Raw genomic sequence first — 21,532 nt, forward strand, 5'->3', positions numbered from 1 at the left:
CTACAGCCTATTTCATTAAAATAGGTCTCCAGTCATTCTTGAGGAGTCTGTTTCCTGAACTGGATTGCTTCAAAGGTCTCACAACACCAGATTTTTTTAATATGCACTTTTATAAAATATACTCATTTTTACATACGTGTTTCCACAATATACAGAGTTCTTTTTATCAGTTTTCTTCAATAGGTTGCACACCTTTAGCCAGTACAGATTTTTTTAAGCACACATTTTCCTTATATTCAAAAAGACATTTACATTTCCTATTTTTTGAATTACAAACCACATCAATAACATTTTAAAAAACTGGTTGACATACAGGTTTGAGGAGTTGAAATTATATCAGATTAAAACACCAACTAAAAAGATCTGACTTTTCAAAAGTTAAACTAGTGGTATGTCAGCACAATTCTGTGTTTACATAACAACGAAGCCACATTATGGTTTGCCTGTCTCCACTGAATCCAAACTGTGACTCAGAATTTAGCTCTGAAGGAGTACTTTGACTGCAATCTGTAATCAAAGCTTGTTATAGTCTAGTTATTCTATCCAGAGTCTGATATAGCTTCCTAATTCAGTGATAAATATTCTACCTGTTAAGCACTTGTTAGTACCCCAGGAACACAATGTGGGATAAAGGAGAAGCTATAAAGCAGAATCCTTCATACCTAAACAATGGTTTTTGTTCATGTTGTTTGCTGATAATCATAATAAACAGGAAATCTCAAGTAATACAAAGATTGGTGGGCTATTTGGCCTTGACAGCAGAGGGAGCTGTTGCTAAGGTGATTAACTTGATCTTTTGCTAGCTAGACTTTCATCAGATTTGATTCTCAACTATGTTCAATGCTAAGATACCATGTCATACAAAAAATTGTCACTGTCAACTCAGGCAGAATCTTTTCCACTCCCACTTTGGGGCATTTCAGGCAGATGCACAAGGGATTCATCTGGTCCTTCTACATGTAATACCAGGGCCCATCTTCTAAACATTGCCCCCTTAAAACTTCTGCTCAGGCAAAATTAATCAGCTGCAGCTACTTAAAATAAGCCTTTATTCCAGTCAGCAGATGGCAATTGATTGTGCATACAGCCTGGCAACTACCCAACCCTTGAAGAATAGAAGCTGCAAGCAGAAGGACAAATCAGCGGGCTTGTTTGACAGCCCAGAAGTGGGTGGTATTTGGATCTAAAGCATCTTCGGTCCAGATCTGAATACTGAGCACTTCTATGAGGAAACTGTTTGACTCGTAAAATGAGAGAATTGGACAGGGCCATGAAGATCACCCTCACTAGTCTCCGCTCGGTTCAGAAACCCAAATTCAAGCATCAAAGACAGATTGGATCCTAAACTTCTGACTGAATGCATCCACTACCGGCTCAGGGTAGTTTCATCCTTAAATAATTTTTATCATTAGGTTTTTTTTTTCTAATATTTAATCAGTATCTGCCTTCTTCCTGAAGCAGTTCCATTTCATCTGAGCATTGAAAGAACCGTGTGTCCCTGAGTTCTTTTCTTACTTCCCCATTCTTTTCCCCTTTAATGTTGTGGCTTTGAGACTGTAAGATTAGGGACAAACTATTGTTCTTGTGGTTATTATTCTTTTTTACATAACCAAGCTGTTCTCTTAGCCCAGGGGTGTAAAACTTGCAATGTCACATGACGTGTCGCGATGTATCGCGGCTTTTTCCACATAGCCGGCAATGGGGTGGGTGCCGTTTTGGCGTGATGCATCCAGTCCGCGGGCCGGTAGTTTGACACCCCTGTCTTAGCCCCTTTGGCTGAAAAATGAAGTAAAATTGTACAGACTAAAATATATAGCTACTGTCAATATAATGAAGTATTTATCTACCATTCAATCTGAATGATGATCCAAAATATTTTCTGAATGAACTGAAGGAGGCTGTCATCCCACTCAATCTGCATAGCTGCAAGGCATGGTTAACTGATTGGCACTGCAAAAAAGCCAAAACCCTAGCTAGTCTGCAACCTTGGAAAACATTTTCCCCAATGCAGCTCTAAATCAGGTGGCACCATTCCCTATGCTCCACCCCACACTGCAAACGCTGTTTGCCAACCACATCCCCAGTCTTCCAGTTCAAGTTTTACACTCAGTCAGCAGGCTGCAGAACTAAAATGTTGCAATCAACAGTAAGGACAAATCAAAGGAGAGTAGTCAGGATTTACAGAATACTGAGAGTGGTTTGTAAATTAAACAGATTATGATGTCACAAGGCTCCATATAAAATCAGTTAAGTCTATATGAGTATATCCAGCATTTGCCCCTCAGTCCATGTCACTCTGGAGGCCTATAGCCTTGGAAATAGAGAACTAAGTGCAGTGTTGTGCTAAGTAATTTTACGCAAGCAATCCGAAAAGAGAAAGTGTGGATATGAAATATAATGGCTGTCTAAAAATAGAATTTCAATGCACTCAAGGTTGATTCATCTGTTTATTAAAAAAACAATTTTACTAGAAAGTTTGCATTTAGATGTTCATTATGGCATGGGGTCAGTAGTGGGATTCAAGTATGTGAACAACCGGTTCTCTGTGTCGATGCTGCTTCCAGAAGTCCATTCTGGGCCTGGGCAACAAAAAATTAGCCACCGGTTCTGCCGATGTGGTGCGAACCAGTTGAATCCCACCACTGCATGGGGTATATAATATAATTGGAATGATAAATTTTGGACTTATGTTTTTGATACAGATTTTAGTTTTAAAAGATCTTTAATATGGGAGAAGATGGAAAGGCATACAAATACAACCACTGTAAAATTGTTATTCATCAGAAAAGTGAATTCTCATGCTCTTACAGGCAAAAATGCAGAGACAGTGTTGTTTAATTGGGTGATCACTGCATTTTTTTTTATTGTTTATTTAGTGGTCCATGGTTCTTAAAAATTGAGAAACATTAATCCAGGATCTTAACTCATATTAAGATCCAGATGTTGTGCCCCAAAAAATGAAATAAGCTGAAATTGTTAACAGTGTTCTATATTACAGTGGAAAGACATCTGATCTCCCTCAAGTTTTTTAAATGTGAAAGCAATGGACTGCAACTAGTGTGCCATGTTTCAGGAAAAAAAAATCAGTCCAATTCAGCTATAACAGGTAGACAAAGTAGAAAATAGTAGAAAACAGATAGGGAGAACATGGGGTTTGCTCTCCATTTAGCCAGAATCCCAGCCTAATATTTCTCCAAAAATGTGGCACAGGATATAAAAAACTAAAACCGGAGGGAGGGGACCGATAGGGGCGGGGGTGGACAAATTTAATTCCTCTTGAAGTATCCTTGAAGCTTTGGTGTCTGACCTTTGTTCAAAGACTGGCTTTTATCCCAGGGTTACTGTTGAAAGAGATAAAATGAAGGAAAGAGAGAACTGCTCCGAGTTCTTTGGAATAAGAATTTGATGAGCAGTGTGATTAAGAAAACAATTCAGTATCATTAGAAAATAGAGAAATGCTTACCTTGTTCTAGTTTGATAATTTTAACTGCAGCCAACTCGCCATTGTGCACATTTCTGGCCTAGAGAAACAAATATGAGAATGCGATGTAAGCAAACTACAGGCATAGGTTTTTCTAGTGTAAACTATGTTACACAGAAAGCAAACATAATTCTTTCCTACTGATGCAGAAGTGCTGAAATATTTGGCAGTTAAGTTGTAGTTACCCATAACAGTTTCTTATAATATTGGTCTGGATCATATATAGCCTGGCTTGTTTGCTGTATAAATCTATTCACTATATGGTTTAGTGTTATGGGTGAACCACATCATTATGGCTTGATCAATAAACCATAATTTTAAAATCCTAGCTTAGTATTATCAGAATCAAATCTATGTTTTACAGAGTACAGAGAAGAGCAACAAAGAGAATTACGCTAAAACATATAAAGAACGGTTCCTGGAATTGGGTATGTCTAGTTTAATGAAGAAAGGGACGCGGTGGCTCAGTGGGTTAGGATGCTGAGCTTGTCGATCAGAAGGTCGGCAGTTTGGCGGGTCGAATCCCGAGTGCCGCGTAACAGAGTTACTGTTACTCGTCCCAGCTTCTGCCAACCTAGCAGTTCGAAAGCACGTAAATATGCAAGTAGAAAAATAGGGACCACTACGGTGGGAAGGTAACAGCGTTCTTTGGCGTCTAGTCATGCCAGCCACATGACCACGGAGACATCCTCGGACAAGCGCTGGTTCTTCAGCTTTGAAACGGAGATGAGCACCGGCCCCTAGAGTTGGAAACGACTAGCACGCATGTGTGGGGGAACCTTTACCTTTAGTTTAATGAAGAGAAGGACAAGGGGTGACACGATAGCAGTGTTCCAATATCTCAGGGGCTGCCACAAAGAAGAGGGAGTCAAGCTATTTTCCAAAGGAACTGAAGGCAGGACAAGAAGCAACAGATGGAAACTAATCAAGGAAAGAAGCAAACTTGAACTAAGGAGAAACTTCCTGACAAAACAATTAACCAGTGGAACAACCTGCCTCCAGAAGCTGTGAATGCTCCAACACTGGAAGTTTTTAAGAAGAGACTGGACAGCCAATTGTCTGAAATGGTAGTTTCCTGCCTGAGCAGGGGGTTGGACTAGATGACCTCCAAGGTCCCTCCCATCATCATCATCATCATCATCATCACCTTTGATACCTTTTGTGGGAACTGCAATATATTAGATTTTTGCCACATTAACTCTTTGTAAATCATGATGATCTGCATTCCTGACAAATCTGTTTACTCATTCATAAGATTTATATATCACTCCACAGAACTAGATAACGTGTCAATATCCTTATCATAAGATGATGTAGGAAATGAAAAGACCACCAAAGAAAGAACATGCTAGTCTTTTCTTTGATCACCTCCAATATTTTTAAAAAAATTACTGCTTTTAACAGAATAACAAAATAACAGATTTGGAAGGGTCCTTGGAAATCTTCTAGTCCAACCCCCTGCTTAAGCAGGAGACCCTATACCAGGGGTAGGCAACCTCGGCTCTTTTATGACTCCTGGACTTCAACTCCCAGAATTCCTGAGTCAGCATAGCTGACTCAGGAATTCTGGGAGTTGAAGTCCAGGAGTCATAAAAGAGCCGAGGTTGCCTACCTCTGCCCTGTACCATTTCAGACAAATGGCTATCCAATTTCTTCTTGAATAGCTCTGGTGATGAAACTTCCAGAACTTCTGAAGGCAAACCATTCCACTGATAAATTGTTCTCACTATCAGAAAATTTCTCCATAGTTTTAGGTTAAGATCTCTCTTCGATAAGTTTTCATCTGTTATTTCTTGTCTCGGTCCTCAGGTTCTTTGGAGAATAGAGTTGTCCCCCTCTTCCTTTGTGACCACCCCTCAAATATTGGAAGATTGCTATCGTGTCATCCCTAGTCCTTCTCTTTGTTAGACTACTAGACATACCCAATTCCTGCAACCGTTCTTCATATGTTTTAGCCTCCAGCCCCCTAATCATCTTTGTTGCTCTTCTTTGCACTCGTTCTAGAATCTCAACATCTTTTTTGAATCACAGTGACCAGAATTGGACACAGTATTCTAAGTGTGGTCTTAATATTGAAATGTAGTGAAACCACAGAAGATACAAGAAGAGAATTTCTGGCATTAATATGTGTTTTACGTGCATGACTGTCACTTTTACATGGATAATTAAATGTTTATATGCCTGACCATATAAAATGGAAATAATTTTAAATGTTTCGATTTAGTTCATCACTCAATCCCTATATTCTAAATGAATTTACATTTAAAGTAACCCATATTTTGCTTCATCACCATGATTCACTGATAAGTACCAAGGAGTAGATTCAACTACAACATGATATAAACCAGTGGTTCCCAACCTTTTCTATACCCCACACCCCTAGAACGCTTCTGATATATTCTCACACCCCTTACAAAAGTTCAAAATAATGAAACGAATTATGCATATACACTATAATTTTGAAAATCCAAGTTTTCGTACCCCCTGGAATATCGTCTCGCAGCCCCAGTGGGTCCGAGCACCCCTGGTTGGGAACCCCTGATATAAAACAAACTAAGCCAAACCAAAATGGTTGGGTAACATGGTAAGCCAAAACATTATTTGCTAGAGTAATATCCTGCCTTTCTTCTGGGAATATACAGGTAGTCCTTGACTTACGACCATGATTGAATTCAAAATTTTTGTTGCTAGGCAAGACAGTTTTTAAATGAATTTTGCCTGATTTTATTACCTATCTTTCTACAGTTGTTAAGCAAATCACTGCAGTTGTTAAATAAGTAACATGGCTGTTATGAATCTGGCTTCCCCATTGACTTTGCTTCTCAGAATGTCACAAAAAGTGATCACATGACTTCGGGATACGGCAACCATCATAAATACAAGTCAATTGTTAAGTGTCTGAGTTTTGATCAGCTGACCATCAAGATGCTGCAATGGTTTGAATTGTGAAAAATGGCCATAAGTTCACTTTTTCAGTGCTGTTGTAGCTTTGAAAGGTCTCTAAATGAAACGTTGTAAGTTGAGGACTACCTATAAAGGAACATATGGAGGATCTCTCTTGATTGTTTTTTTTTCCCCACAGCCACCCAGAAGAGGCGGCTGGGATGGGAAATTGGCCTTATGCTACCTAATGAGTTTCCCCAACTAGGATAAACCTGGGCATGACTCTCTCAAGCCCAGCATTTTCACAACGCAAAGAAATCTCATTATGGTTTATCCGTAAGACAACAAGTGAACCAGTCCCTAAAATAACATGCATCAATCTCTGTAGACATAATTCTCATAAAGCATAAGGTTTGACACTTGGGAGCGATAACTAATCCAAGAAATCATATCCAGGTGAACTCTTTTAATTGTCCAAATTTTAGAAAAGCCAATGAAGATGTCTTTATAAACAGGCAGACCTATTCAAATCGCTATGCTTAAAGGAATGCCCACATTCCATGTTGTACAGTAAATTTTCCCAATTAGTGCTTACAGCCTTGGTATTTATCACCATTCTCAATGCTACCACTGAAAGATGAAGTTGCTTTTCTCCACCTTTCTGCACTTTTCTTTCTTCTGCTTTATCCTAATCTTCTGGGTCACACAAGTCCCCGTTCTGCTGTTCCTCCCTGACAACTTAATGGGGTAAAAGGACTAGGAGGGTCACCCTAAATCCAGGAAGACAGCTGCTTCCTTCTTTGGCTGCAGGAAGACATCTGTGCCAAAGCAAGGGTACATTCAGTCCTCTCTGCATGTGATAAAAGCAGAATTTTGAAAAATAAAAACGTGATTCAAAAATACTCCACCGGCCCTTATAAAGGATAGTGAGGAAGTTGCTCCACAGTTATGGATATTTAGAGAACTGGAGGCTTTGGGTGGCAGCTTAAAGTTCTAGCTTTCAAATATCCCATTTCCTCCTGGTATCATTTCTCCGCTGATTTCAATAAAACCATAGAACTTCCAGAAGCCCACATGGTAGATTTTAATGAAACTGAAGTAGCAGCTCCAAGCAGGCAGCGGCCAACCCACAGATAGCAAATACAGGTTATTCTTGTTGTCTTTTTACTCATAGTTCATGACAGCACCAGCAGAATTAAGACTCATTAAGATTACACTTGAACTTGACTGGGCTCTTTATTCTATCCCTGGTAACAGCAGCAATTTAGTGAAAGCCTCCCCTCACCTTTCTTTCATGTAACCTACAAGCCAGAAAACTGAATGCATCAGGTAGCTATTGTGGCCTTGCAAGTGTCCAATGCCTTCCTTCTCCTCCTGTGTACGGTAGGAAGCTGAAACAGGTTGATCAAGGCCCTTAGCAAACTGCTAAGACTGCTGGCCTTAATAAGTTGAAAGTTATTTATTTATTTTATTTTTATTCCATTTATATCCCGCCCTTCTCCGAAGACTCAGGGCGGCTTACAAGCTTAGCAATAGCCTTCATTCTATGTATATGCCTGCTTATTAGGGCTTTCACACACACACACCCCAAGCGGCATTATTACAAAGTCAGCTTAATTGCCCCCAACAATCTGGGTCCTCATTTTACCTACCTCGGAAGGATGGAAGGCAGGAGAACTAAGGGGAAAGTATAGTAACCATATCAAGCAGGAAATTAACAATTCTGTCTACCACTCTCCTCCATTACTAGCAAGCAGTTCCATGCAGATCCAAACACATAACCATCAGACAATGGATTAAATTAAACACAACTGGCACCAACAACAATAACGGATATTGAACAAAGCACTAAATCTTGCTTTGCTTGATCTTATTCTGTAGTTTTTATGTTTCCAAAATTCATCTTAATAGCCACATCAATTTTTAAAACAGAAATGCATATTTAAAACAAAAAAACAAACAAACCCAAATTGTATGCAATAGCCTTCTATAACCAGATGCTCTCCAAAACAGTTGGACTATAATTCCAAAACAACAAACCCAAGGGCTAATCACAAATCCTGCCCCTGGGTTGGGGAATATAATATTATTGCATGCATGTGCTGAAGAGAACGTCTCCTTTGAATTCAGCTTGACACCTGATGAAATATCCATCCAGTTTCTTAATATTAGTAGGAAAATGGTTTGTATCCCCCTTTTCTATGATGTTTTCAACTTCTTAGTTTAGCCTGCAGCTCTGGTATTCCCTGCGAGTCTCTTGTACAGACACTAACCAAGCCTGAACCTGATTAACTTCTGAGACTAGAAGAGGTTAGCCAAGTGCTATCACCTAGCTTGGCATTTGTCTCTTGCCCAATAATAATTAAAAACATTACCCTCAGAGGCTAAAATATCTAAATAAGAAATTAAAAATGGCTGTGAAATTACGCATCAGCATAAATGCAAAACTAGTCTCAGTGAGTCAGAATTAAAACATAGATTTTGAAAAATGGTAAGATTTACTTAAAAGCTGAGCTGGAAGTTTATAGGGATGAAAACAAGATGACTTCTTTGACTGAAACAGTCTTTTTGAACTTAATACTCTCTTAACTGTTGATTAAAACTCCCCCATTCCAACCAGGTAGTCTTTAATTATGCAGAAAAGAATAGTAATATAATATAACACAAGCAACAGAATATAATCTAACCAGTGTCTTAAACTTTAAAAAATGCAGAGAGAGCCTAAGAAAAATTCCATGGATAAAAATCCTAAAAGGGAAAGCAACTCAGGAAGTGTGGGAAACTCTGAAAAATTTGATTGATCATAAAAGCCCAGTCCAACACAATGCCACTGAAAAAGAAAAACAAGAAATCCAAGAAGAAGCCAGCATGGCTGCGCAAAGACCTCTCTGATAAACTGAAAGACATAAAGGATAAATACAAAAAATGGAACGAGGGCACATAGCTAAGGCAGAATATCAGCAGATAGCCCGAATCTGCAGAGATGAAGTCAGGAAAGCAAAGGCTCAGAATGAACAAAGACTTGCAACAAAAGTCAAAGATAATTTAAAAAGTTTCTTTCAACATATAAATAACAAGAAAAAAGTGAAGGAAACAGTCCACTAAAGAGAGAAGATGGCAAGGAAGTAACAGGCAGTAGAGAGAAAGCAAAGCTAACAGTGAGGACAATTAACCAGTGGAACAGCTTGCCTCGAGAAGTTATAAGTGCTTCATCACTGGAGGTTTTTAAGAAAAGACTGGACAGTCACCTGTCTGATTAGGATATACAGTCACCTGTCTGATTAACCCTCTGGAGCAGAGGGTTGGACTAGAAGACCCCCAAGGTCCCATCCAGCTCTATTCTGATTGAGAATTATGCAAGTTGAAATCCAACATCTCAAGAGTCTCAAACTGCTGTAAATAACTCTATTTGAAGATTTTGATAATATATTGGAATGCACGGTCTTTCAAGTAACTTGTTCCCACTATTAAACCAGCACTTTAAAGCATAGATGTAGAACTTCTGCATCTGAAATTAGTAACAGTTTTAACTCCTTTTTACAGTGAACTCTTTTACTGTAATAATCTAATAGATGAAAACTTCCTAATCAAACACATCTCAACCACTTCCTAATCTGAAACGTACAGCTACTGGAAGCAATAACTAATTTGGAAAGAACATTTTAACTGAATGTTAGAGGGCTTGTCTCCAGGTTATTTGACAGATCACCTCTCCCCAATTACATCTACCTACCACAGTAGGAGGCAGAATATGTTGCAGGTTCCAACCAGCAAGGAACTACATCTGGTGGGACCTAGGAAAAGGGCCTTCTTTGTGATGGCTCCCTCCCTTTGGAACATCATTTCCCCATAGATAAGATGGCGCCTGCCCTGTTGCTTTTCTGCAAGGCCTTGAAGACCTAGTTTTGTCAGTGGGACTGGGGACTCCATTAGGAGCTATTCAAGAGGCTTATTTAATTCAGCTGTTGTTCCCATGGAGAGGGGAGGGTATAATTGTGATTTTTTTAAAAAAAAAACTGTGGACTTTTAATGTTGTATGCTACCTGGAGTCACTGTGTGTAGTTGGGTGGTTATATAAACTTATTTACTAAATTAATAAATCTTCATCCCCAAGACACTGCTGGAATAGCAGATACCTGACGCAACATTAGCTGATTTGGAAATTGTAGTTTTTACTAAAAGGAAATCTGTAATATTTATGATGGCAGAAATTGGTGAAAATAATATGGTGAAAGCTTGGAAAAAGTAGTCAAGAGATTACGGTGCTGTATGACGTATCTTTGTCAGGGTACCTAGCTCAGTTCAGCAAAGTATCTGATTAGCTGAGACCAACTTAAACAGTTATGGAATTTATTAACTGTTCATTTAGAGCAGACATGTCAAACTTGCGACATCACATGATGTCGCGCTGCATAGCAAACTTTTTCCCCATTGCCGGCAATGGGGTGGGTGCGGTTTTATTGTGACCTGTCTGGTGGCCGGCAGTTTGACACCCCTGATTTAGAGTAACTTCAAATTAAATTTCAATTTGTTTTTAAGTGGAAAGAAAATCTATCAATTCAAACCACGTTCATGGGAAGACAGGAATGCAAGATTGGGCTATCTGCAAGGCAGTTGAGAAAAATAAACAAATGCATTCAAAAGCCATCTTCTGGGATGACTTTTATACATGTCTACATCTAAGCTGCAATATAATTAAGGATTCTACTAGCCTAATTTAGGATAGAATGATGAAGCTTTGTTACAGCTTCTGTTAAAACCCAGAACTTAAAATATATCTAATTCAATAAACAGCTAAAGCTTCCTATTACGTATACCTGTAAGCATGACGTGGGGCACCAGGCTAGGAAAGGCTGCACTGTTAGACTGAGGCAATGGCTATCTAAACCTGGTCTAGAAACTAGCTTTTTTGGGTCTGGTCAGTCTTAATCCAGGCATTACTGCCTGTCAATCTCTTATTCTTCCAATCTGTTAGTTTTCTTATCTGCACATTTGTAGCTTCTGACATTGTTTTTTTCTATCACTCCATAAGGCTGCCTTTGAAGACACTCAGAAGAGGCAACTGGTGCAGAATACGAAAGCCAGCCAGCTAACCAGGGAACCATGTTACTGCTGAATTATTCCTACCTTGGGGTTGCCACAGTGGCAACCAATAGGTATCTGGGCTGAATTCAAAGCACTGGTAATTATCTATAAAGTCCTGTATGGAAAAGCACAGGGAAATAGCAGGGTCCACCGTGCCAAGAATGATTCTGCCTGCCTACTCCAAACAACTGGGGAGCACGCTACCTGAGTAGTCCTTGGTTTGTTCTCATTGGGGAAGGCCTCTAAAACCATTTTAAAAGGGGGTTCAGGATCTCAAGCTATTGAGGAGTTGGAGTGCTATTACTCCTATTATTATGGTTTGTCCCATAGTCAGCCAGATTTTTAGACTGGATTTGCCATTTTTATCCCCCTATCACAGTGATGGCAAACCTTTTATATTTATTATATTTATATTTATTAGATTTATATACCGCCCTTCTCCCGAAGGACTCAGGGCGGTGTACAGGGCAATAAATACCAAAAGTACAAAATACAAAAATTAAAACAGATTAAACAATTGTGCCCGAATACAATAAATTAGTTAAAATCAATAATTAAAACCCCAAACCCATCAGAGCAGGCCGGCTTGTTCAAATAAATAAGTTTTTAGATCACGTCGGAAGGAGCGAAGGTCGGGAGCCATCCGGAGCTCAACCGGTAAATGGTTCCAAAGGTCTGGCGCGCCCACAGACAACGCCCTCCCTCTGGGGGTCATCAGTCGACATTCTCTGACTGGTGGCACCCTGAGGAGGCCCTCTGTGGGAGCGCACTGGACAAAGGGAAGTTGACGCCGGCCGCAGGTGTTCCCTTAGGTACTCCGGACCCATGCCATGTAGGGCTTTATAGGTCATCACCAGCACCTTGAATCTCACCCAGAGGGCAACTGGAAGCCAATGCAGCTCACGGAGCAGAGGTGTAACATGGGAGTATCGGGAGACCCCCAACACAACTCGCGCGGCTGCATTCTGCACCAGTTGAAGCCTCCGAGTGGTCCTCAAGGGCAGCCCCATGTAGAGAGGATTGCAGTAGTCTAACCGAGTGCCCCCAAACTGCCCCACCCCACCCACTCCCCCCCACCTACCAACTCCATGGCCTGCTGCAGATCATCCAGGTAGCCCTGCAGCACCATGACAGCCACACCCTCCACCCGCACCCTGTAGCATCATCTGGGTGTGACAGGGCACGAGAGTGAAGTCTTCTCCCTGCTGCCTGGATGATATGTCCTTGGCTGCGCTGCTCTGCGCGGGCCGCGCCCAGGGGCAACTCTCCTACGGGGAGGGGCCTGTTGGTGAGGAGGGGGCCACAGGGGGACGCGGGGCTGGGGCAATGGTGCACGTGCCCACAGAGAGGTCTCTGAGTGCCGTCGCTGGCACCCGTGCCATATCAAGTCCGCCACCGCTGCCCTATCAAGTCCTCCCCAGGGACCTGGGATAGGCAGATAGATGTTGTTGTTTAATAATATTAAAGATACTGTCACAGGATGTGAGCTGTTCAAAGTAAAGTTGCCTTTTGCGACAGACCGGTTAAATGCTGTTGGTGCTCAAGTGGTGCTCTAAATGCAGCCAAGGTACCTATCACTATTGGTACTATCTTTCGCTACTTTTGCCACAGTTGTTATTATAACTACTATTATCACTATCTTTATAATATCAATTTTACTGTACTCTAAATTGGTGGAGGGAATTCTGCTACATCAGCCTGACTGACACCCACAGCTAGCAGGAACACCACTTCCTTGAGTATACACACCATACTCCTGGTAACAGCCACCTTCAGAACAATTTACAAGATAAAACTATCTAGTATCCCTGGTATTTATTGCAGGTCTATCAGCAACAAGCTATTAAGCAAACAGGAAGCCAGTTTGGACTGCTAGAGGGGGGAAAAAAGGGAAACCAGCAGCCTTTTGTACCCTTCATGGCCTTTTCATTTTCTACACTGCTAGCAGCGATTATGGATTCTGTACAGTTACCCAGCTGGAGCTAGGAGAGAGAAAGCGGTGACAGGCACCATTCTCGGAAAGGGTGTTTGGAAAAACATTGCCTAAACAGAGACTTCACAGACTTCAGCAGTTAAAACAGATCTGCCTCTCAGAACTGGCCTTGGCCCTCCTTTTCAAGACAAGACAAAACAAACTCCTCAAAGGAGGGGGAAAGGGGGGGGGAAGAGAGAGAGAGAGAGAAATAAAGAAAAACAAGCTATGTTTGTACATATAGTTTACTAACCAGAACTTATCTTTAAATGTTACTAGAAATCTAAAGACATAAAGATATACAAGAAAGATATAAAGAAGAGAGGTGGAGTCGATATAGCTAAATGGACTTTGACTGGAACAGAAAAATGAATGTTTGTTGGTGGCATAGCATCCAAAGACCTCACATAGCTTCTGAATACCTTCAAGTCTAAGAATGACTCAGTGCATCCCAAGATGAGTTACAGGTCTCTTATAACCAACAGAACATGTTCTATTCATACGTGACCGCTCCAAGAATTTCAGTCGGAAGTGAAGAATTAGTTGTACTTTATCATGAGACCATGACAGCTACCTGGAGGAATGACTAATGCTCATAACGTGACCCAAGGAAGGATTACCTATCGCAAAGTTCATCCCTCTGAGAAAATGAGGTCCAGACTATAATGTGGGATCAAGGTAAAAGATTGAGCCAAGGGGCTACCCTGTGTAACACTGGGTAGTAGTAACCATATGAAAAGGCTGTAGTTCTTACAGTGTGACCATATATTAGAAGAGGGCATTAATGCTTTGCTAGCTCCTAGGAAATCTTGATAGCTGTTGGAAAACATTTAAGTGAAAGTCCCTTGGATGACCCACCTAAGCCAAAAACAAACACTACAGGTCATCCTCAACTCACGACCACAACTGAGCCCAGAATTAGGTTGCAAAGTGAGAAATCTGATAAGTGAGTTTTGCCCCATCTTACGATTTTTCTTGTCACACTTATTAAGTGAATCACTGCAGTTGCTAAATTAGTAACACAGTTAAGTGAATCTGGCTTCCCCATTGACTTTGCTTGTCAGAAAGTTGCAAAAGATGATCACAGGACCCCAGCACACTAATCGAACGGTTATTAAGTCGAGGACTACCTGTAATCTCTTTGATTACACAATTTGGCACAAATAGAAAGTGAGTGGATGGAGCAACATCTGTCAGCATCAAATGGTGGGGGAAATGAAACAGATGGATTTGCGGGGGGAAAAGAACTGGATGAAAGACTTATTCCTTAAAAAAAAAGTCAGAGAAAAAGAGGGTTCTAACATAATGCACCTAAGGTCCCTAGTTTATTGAACCAAAAGTTACCAGTAATAAGAATGCCGTATTTCACAAAAAAAGATAAATGGGAAAGGAAGGTGTTGATTCAACAGACGTCAACATCAGCATGGAGAGAATTGGGGAACGGCTTCAATTGTGAGCTCGTGAAAATACGCATATGAAACAGTGACCGACCTCCTCTATTAAATTATTTATGAGATTAGAAAAATGGACATATGTACTCACTTGAAAAAAAGACTAATTGGAAAAAGAAAGAAATATAGCTTCCTATCTTCTGGAAGCATCCTATCAAGAAACAGGCTTGTTTGGGATTTTACATTTTATGATATACATGAGACATAACAATATATGCTTGAATATATTCTTAATCAGGGCTTTTCAACCAGTGCTGCGGGTACCACCTGTGGTACATTGGCACCTGGCAAGTGGTACGCAACCATCCTAGAAAAGTGCTAGCGGGGAAGGGGAATGAGCTGAACCGGTGGTAGCACTGCACAAGCCTGAGCAAGAGATGGCTGGAGCTGCAGGGCTATCAGGGCTCAGCGAAAGCGCCAGGATGAGTGCTTCTTCGGGGATGTCAGGGCTCAGCGGAAGCACCAGGATCAGTGCCAGGCTCCAGCTGGAGCTCGGCGCTGATCCTGGTGCTTCTGCTGAGCCCATAAGAAGCGCTGATCAGCTGGAATGTTGCAGCATCCCCAGGGTCTTGTGATTTACATTCAGATGCTTGGCAACTGATTCATATTTATGACGGTCACAGTGTCCCAGGGTCATGTTAAGTGACCAAAACCTGCTGCAACCACCCAGCAGAGGGGGGGGGAATAAAAACTTAACACCCCCACCCCACCCCCGCTGCCAATCATCAACAGAAATGCTCACAACAATGAAAACCTCGGACAGGAGGAAGAGCGCCACCGGGCAGGCAGGCAGGTATCTTGTTCGGCTGTGGCTTGGGGGGGCACTTTTTTCAGTGCCACTGTAACTTTGAACAGTCATTAAGCGAACAGTTGTAAGTCGAGGACTACCTGTACATTTTTTCTTTTCTTTTTTTTTTTGGTCATCAAGTTTTTGATACCTTAATAGGCGACTGGTGGTACTCAGATGTTGCCATATCCTAAAAGTACTACAATGGGTGAAAAAGTTGAAAACCCCTGCTCTTAATGTATCCCCCCCTTTAAGTGAAATTACATACCGTGTGTGTGTGTGTGTGTGTGTGTGTGTGTGTGTGTGTATTAAATTACACCACAGTAATAAATTGGATGTGCTTGTACAACACAAGCAACTAGATTAGTTACGAATCTAGTTGCCACATCAGTACAATGCAGGAAGCTAGGTTAGTTTTAGCATGGCTAATTTTTTGTGTCTTAGCATGTTATGTTAATCTAGCCTATTTGAAATACTTTAAGGTTCAGTGTATCATTTTTTTTAAAAAAAAGTGTTAACTCAGGAACCCAGTTAAATGTATTGTGTAAGCATAGCAAGCTACATGAAGGGCTCTGGACTGATTATAACTATTTTTTTAAAAAAAAAGTCAGACAAAAGAAGATTTTTTGTGGCATGTTATCTTTGGTACAGGATTAAATATCACTTATGACAATAGAGATTGCTATCCAGTGTTTATAGCAGTAGAAGGAAACAGGAATCAAATTCTTAAACTTCTGCAAACTCCCCAAACAGGTTTGTCTACTTGAGCAAAGCAGAAGAAACCACAATAAAAAATATAAAAGTTTCAGGGTGGTGCAAATACCACCAAAGATTTTTTCCCCAAGACCTGTATTTGTTTTTTCTGCCCGCCTAAGAATCTCTCCGAAGATGGCTCCAGTAAAAAAGAGTCACAAAACACCGACGAATACCAACCATCAAATTAAAATGTAATCAAATCACTTGAATAAATTTAATTCAAAATGTATTAAGCAGAACCAGAATATAGAAAATGTAGCTTTGAAACTTGGCAAAAGTGAATTGAATCAGCCCTGTGGGAAGAGGTTTAAGAACAGAACATGATCTGCTTCTGAGAATGATCAACAATCTATCTGACAGTTCTAGCAGTACAGATCTGTGGAACAGAAGCTTCAACGTGTCTAGACAAAATAAATTGTTCCTTTAAAATTATTCGATACCATGACATTTTCCCCAACTCCAGCTCTTATCTCTTGCATATTTATAGAAGGCACAGAAAGTCTTTAAGGAAAGAAGGCCTTCTATAATCTTCTACAGCTCCTTTCATATCTAATCTAGCTACCGGTCCATCTAGAGCAGGGGTGTCAAACTGTCAGCTGCAGGCTGGATGCATCATAGTGAAGCTGTGGCCACCCCATTGCCGACAATGGCAAAAAAAGTTGTGATACGCCGCGACACATCACATGGCGTTGTGAGTTTGACACCCCTGATCTAGAGCAATATTGTCTAATATAAGAACAGGCAATACGGTGCTACTGGCCTCCATTTCTATATGGACATCTCCATTTGTGCCTCACAGACTGCAGGTTAGTCAGCAGTCCTCTACTTGATCTTCTAAAATGTAAAAGGTACATGTAGTGTACAGAAGTGTGATTTGCCAGCCTGCAGAATGTGGACTTCCAAACTGCAGATCTTTGCTCTCCTATGCAATTTCAGCTTTTGCAAGACCAGCCCAGAGACTATGCTGTAAAACTGAGGGAGAGAAAGTGCCACACCTCCTAGACTGAACAGGGAATAAGATCAGGAAGGAAAAGGAAAGCTGCACAAATATCAACAGACTTCAGGCATCCCATTTCATGGTGACAGGAAGTCTGTTGAAACCAACCAAATAGGGCAGTTGTAATGAAAGAGAAAACCTGAACTCTAATGTCTGAATCCTAAAAAATCCACCCCATTAATCTACCCCAAACTAAGGGCTGGGACATATGCAACCCAGTCCTTGAAACCAGATTCCACCAGTCATTTTCCCTTTAGCTCCAATTTTAGTTTCCTATTAACATTTGAATCAGCAAACTATAGTTTCTACATGACCTTCAGACTGGAATTACAAACCATGATTTGGTTTGGTTATGAAAATCCAACGACTCACTCTAAAGAGGAAGCAGTTCTCTGGATCTGAATACAAAAGGCTTCAGCTGGTCCAGAATGCAGCAGGGCAGGCAGCAATGGGCATACCAGGGTATACCCACATAATCCCTCTGCCGCTTTCTGAGCTGCAATGGCATAGGGCCTGTTACACAAGGGGCCACCTGTCTCCCACGGTATGTGCCTAGCCAATTTGATTTGGCAGGGCTGGTGAGATCTGGGTTTCATTGATTAAATAATGCCATCTATTGAACGCCGGAAGCATGCAGTCCTGCCCTCCGGAATGAGGGTCTCCCCCGCAAGATTTGAACAGCCCCCACCCCACTGGTATTTCAAAGGGCCATGAAGATATGACTATTTGCTTAGTCCTTTGGCAAGGACGATTCATGCACCTCTTCTTCCTTTACTTTGCTCTCATCCAAGTTTGATTTCTCTGCCATCTCTTCTCATTCTGCTGTATTGTCCTTGTATGTTTTCTTGTTTTTAAATGCTTTTAACAATATGTAAACTGCCCAGAATTGCTGGGCGTTAGGTGGCATACACACACACACACACACACACACACACACACACCTCACTAATATTGTTATTATTGAAAAGGAAAGAAGAAAGGAAAGAAAACAGTTCTGAGTGTAAATATAGTCTAAACTAAAGGCTTATGAATGTTGTATGTGCCAACCAACAATCAGGCTCTATCAAAAATGCCTTTTCAGCTCAAGAACAGTATGGGGCTGTATCATCTATTCTTCTAGTTGTAGAAACTTTAAGTCCTCTGTATAGGTTAGACCTGGGATACTGTTCAGAGCCATTGCAGAATCTGTACTATTCTTCTGTTCACACTAAACCAAAACAAGACTTACTAAACGGAGCTGGTTGATGCGGGAGAAGAAAATGATTAAAAACAAAAGTCAAGATGGTAGCTGCAGTAGTGCAACTGAAGCTTGATGGACATTAAAAAAAACAACACAGTTCAAGCAGTGACCAACTTGATTTTTTTGACCATATCCTGTGGACACCTTCAGTCTGAGATAAGCAGAATTATCTCAAATTGCTACTAGTATTTAAAATTTGGAACGTTCAAGAACTGAAAACCTTAACATGCAAATCTGAGGTGTTTCCAAGAACAGTTTTTCCAAGTGGAAGTTCATATACTAAGTATACCACAGTACAGGTAGTCCTCGGCTTACAACCATAATTGAGACCAAAGTTTCTGTTGCTAAGTGAGACATTTGTTTTGCCCCATTTTAGGACTTTTCTTGCCACAATTAAATGGATCATTGCGGTTGTTAATAACACAGCTATAAAGTGAATCTGGCTTCCCCATTGATATTGCTTGTCAGAAGGTCACATGACCCTGGCACACCGCAACCATCATAAATATGTCATGCATCTGAATTTTGGTCATGTGACCATGGGGATGCTGAACTGGTCATAAGTATGGAAAAACCTTCATAAATCACTTTTTAAAGTGCCTTGACTACCTGTACCAAAACATACATGAATGTTTCCATGAAGAAACCTAATTTATCAGGAAAATGTCTAGGCACCCTCTTCTTGTTGCTTGTAAGAGCAAGGCTAAAAGAGAGATATTCGTTTAACAACAGTTCAAAGTTATGACCCCTTTGCAATTATAATCAGCATACCACCTCCATGGTCACAATTCATATAGTTGGTAACTGGTTCACATTTAGAGGATGCAGCAGCCCATGGTCACATGACTGCAATTTGGGACCTTTCTGCCAATTTCTGGTGAAAAATATATATATTTTTATTAATTACATTTAGAAACAGCTATCTCCCTCACACAGCAGCTTTGGGTGGTATACAATTAACATATGGGGGAAGCTGGATTCACTTAATTACCTCCTTAAAAACTGTTGTAAAATTAGGTGACTCGACTTACAACCTCAACAACTTAAGATGGAAATTCTGCTCCCAATTGTGGTTGTACGTTGAGGACTATCTGTAGTTTTGGGAGAGCAAAAGCTATCATCTGTTGGCCTGAGAGCTGCACGTGACTTTTTTAAAAAATTATTATTTTATTCAGTTTAATCCCTATCATCATCATCAATTAAATGTATATGCTGCATAACTCCCAATGACTCTGGGCAGTTTACAAGTTGCTAAAAACATTTTAAACATGGAACAATACAAAATGCACAAAAGCAATACAAAACAAAAGAACAATGATGTCAGCGAAAAAAACCTGGATAGGAACAAAGAAAAGGAAGAAAAGGCGTCAATCATCCTTGGCAGAGGTCTCTAGGCCTTTGTGCAATTCAAGGCAGTGTACTGATGCTCTTACTTCTATTTTCACCTGTGAGGTAAGGCTGAGCTAAAAGAAAGTGACTGGCCCCAAATCATCTAGATTCTAGCCAGATTCTTAACTCCCTTAACATAAGCCAAATAAGGGGGAAAGAAAGATATTCAACTCTATTCACTTGAATGCACTCTGACACTGGAATACAACTTTAGATCTTCAGCAGGCAGAGCATATGCTTTGTCACTAAACACAACCCTATTAAACTGTCCTATTTTAGCCAAGTCTACCTCATCAAATGGTAGCTGTATGGTAAAATAAGGAGAAGGGAGCACTATGTGCATTGCTTTGGGCCTCTGGACTGAAAGACAGCATAAAAATAAAAATAAGAAAAATTAATAAAATAAAATCTACTAGCTAGGTCTGAAGATTCTAAAGAGTACCGTAAGCGAGAAAATTAAGATGGCCCTGTTAATATTTATTTATTTATTTATTTATTTGTTTTTATATACCGCCCTTCTCCCGAGGGACTCGGGGCAGTGTACAGAGTAAGGTAGGAATACAATTAAACAGTAGTAAAAACAAATGAAACCCCAAGAGCTATCAGGCCAGGCCGGACTGCTGGAACAAGTAAGTTTTTAAGTCGCGCCAGAAGGTGCGGAGGTCGGGGGCCATCCGGATTTCGGTAGGCAAGCAGTTCCAGAGGGTTGGCGCACCCACTGAGAATGTCCTCCCCCTGGGGGCCACCAGCCAGCATTCTCTGACCGGTGGCACCCTGAGGAGGCCTTCTCTGTGGGAGCGCACAGGACGGGTGTTGACGTTGGCAGAAGGTGCTCCCGTAGGTAATCCGGACCCATGCCATGTAGGGCTTTGTATGTCATCATTAGCACCTTGAATTTCACTCGGAAGGCAACCGGAAGCCAGTGCAGCTCACGGAGGAGAGGTGTGATATGGGAGTAACGGGAGGCCCCCAAAAGTGTTCGTGCAGCTGCACTCTGCACCAGTTGAAGCTTCCGAGTGGCTCTCAAGGGCAGCCCCATGTAGGCAAAAAGCATAAAGAAAATCTAGATATCACAAGTAAAATTTATCCTAAGTCAGAACAAATTTTCCTTAGAGACCTTACTAAATATAATAGATAAAGAAATGGTCTGAATAAGTCATTTACTGTAAAATAAAAAAAACTGAACTAAATGGGTATATAATATTAAACACAATCATATCTTTTTTCCTTAGATGAATAGCCAATTATCAAAATTTAGCCTACACAGAACTAAAACTGTTTTGATTTTAACAGCTGGAATTTATATTTCTAAAATGGGGGTGGTAGAATAACTTACAAACATTTGCTTGTTTTCCTCCCACCAAGCTTTGGAAGAACATCTAATGCAATCTAACAACACTCCAATCCAAATAGCTCTGATTAACATGGTTACTGTTCCCTGTAATTCCTTTGAGAAAAAAAAACCATTAAAACCTAGAGGGGAAAAAATAA

General features: G+C 40.7%; 1 protein-coding gene across 1 annotated transcript in view; it reads right to left on the reverse strand.

The window, feature by feature from the left end:
• The window catches only part of MAP4K5 (mitogen-activated protein kinase kinase kinase kinase 5), a 91,900-nt gene that overhangs the window by 53,806 nt on the left and 16,562 nt on the right, over positions 1-21,532 (reverse strand). Inside the window, exon 3 of the mRNA XM_083349981.1 lies at positions 3,464-3,521. Within this exon, the coding sequence (XP_083206107.1) occupies positions 3,464-3,521 (58 nt within the window). The remainder of the gene's footprint in view (positions 1-3,463; positions 3,522-21,532) is intronic.

Source organism: Vipera ursinii (assembly GCF_947247035.1).
Source record: "Vipera ursinii genome assembly, chromosome: 1".
NCBI classification, from domain to species: domain Eukaryota; kingdom Metazoa; phylum Chordata; class Lepidosauria; order Squamata; family Viperidae; genus Vipera; species Vipera ursinii.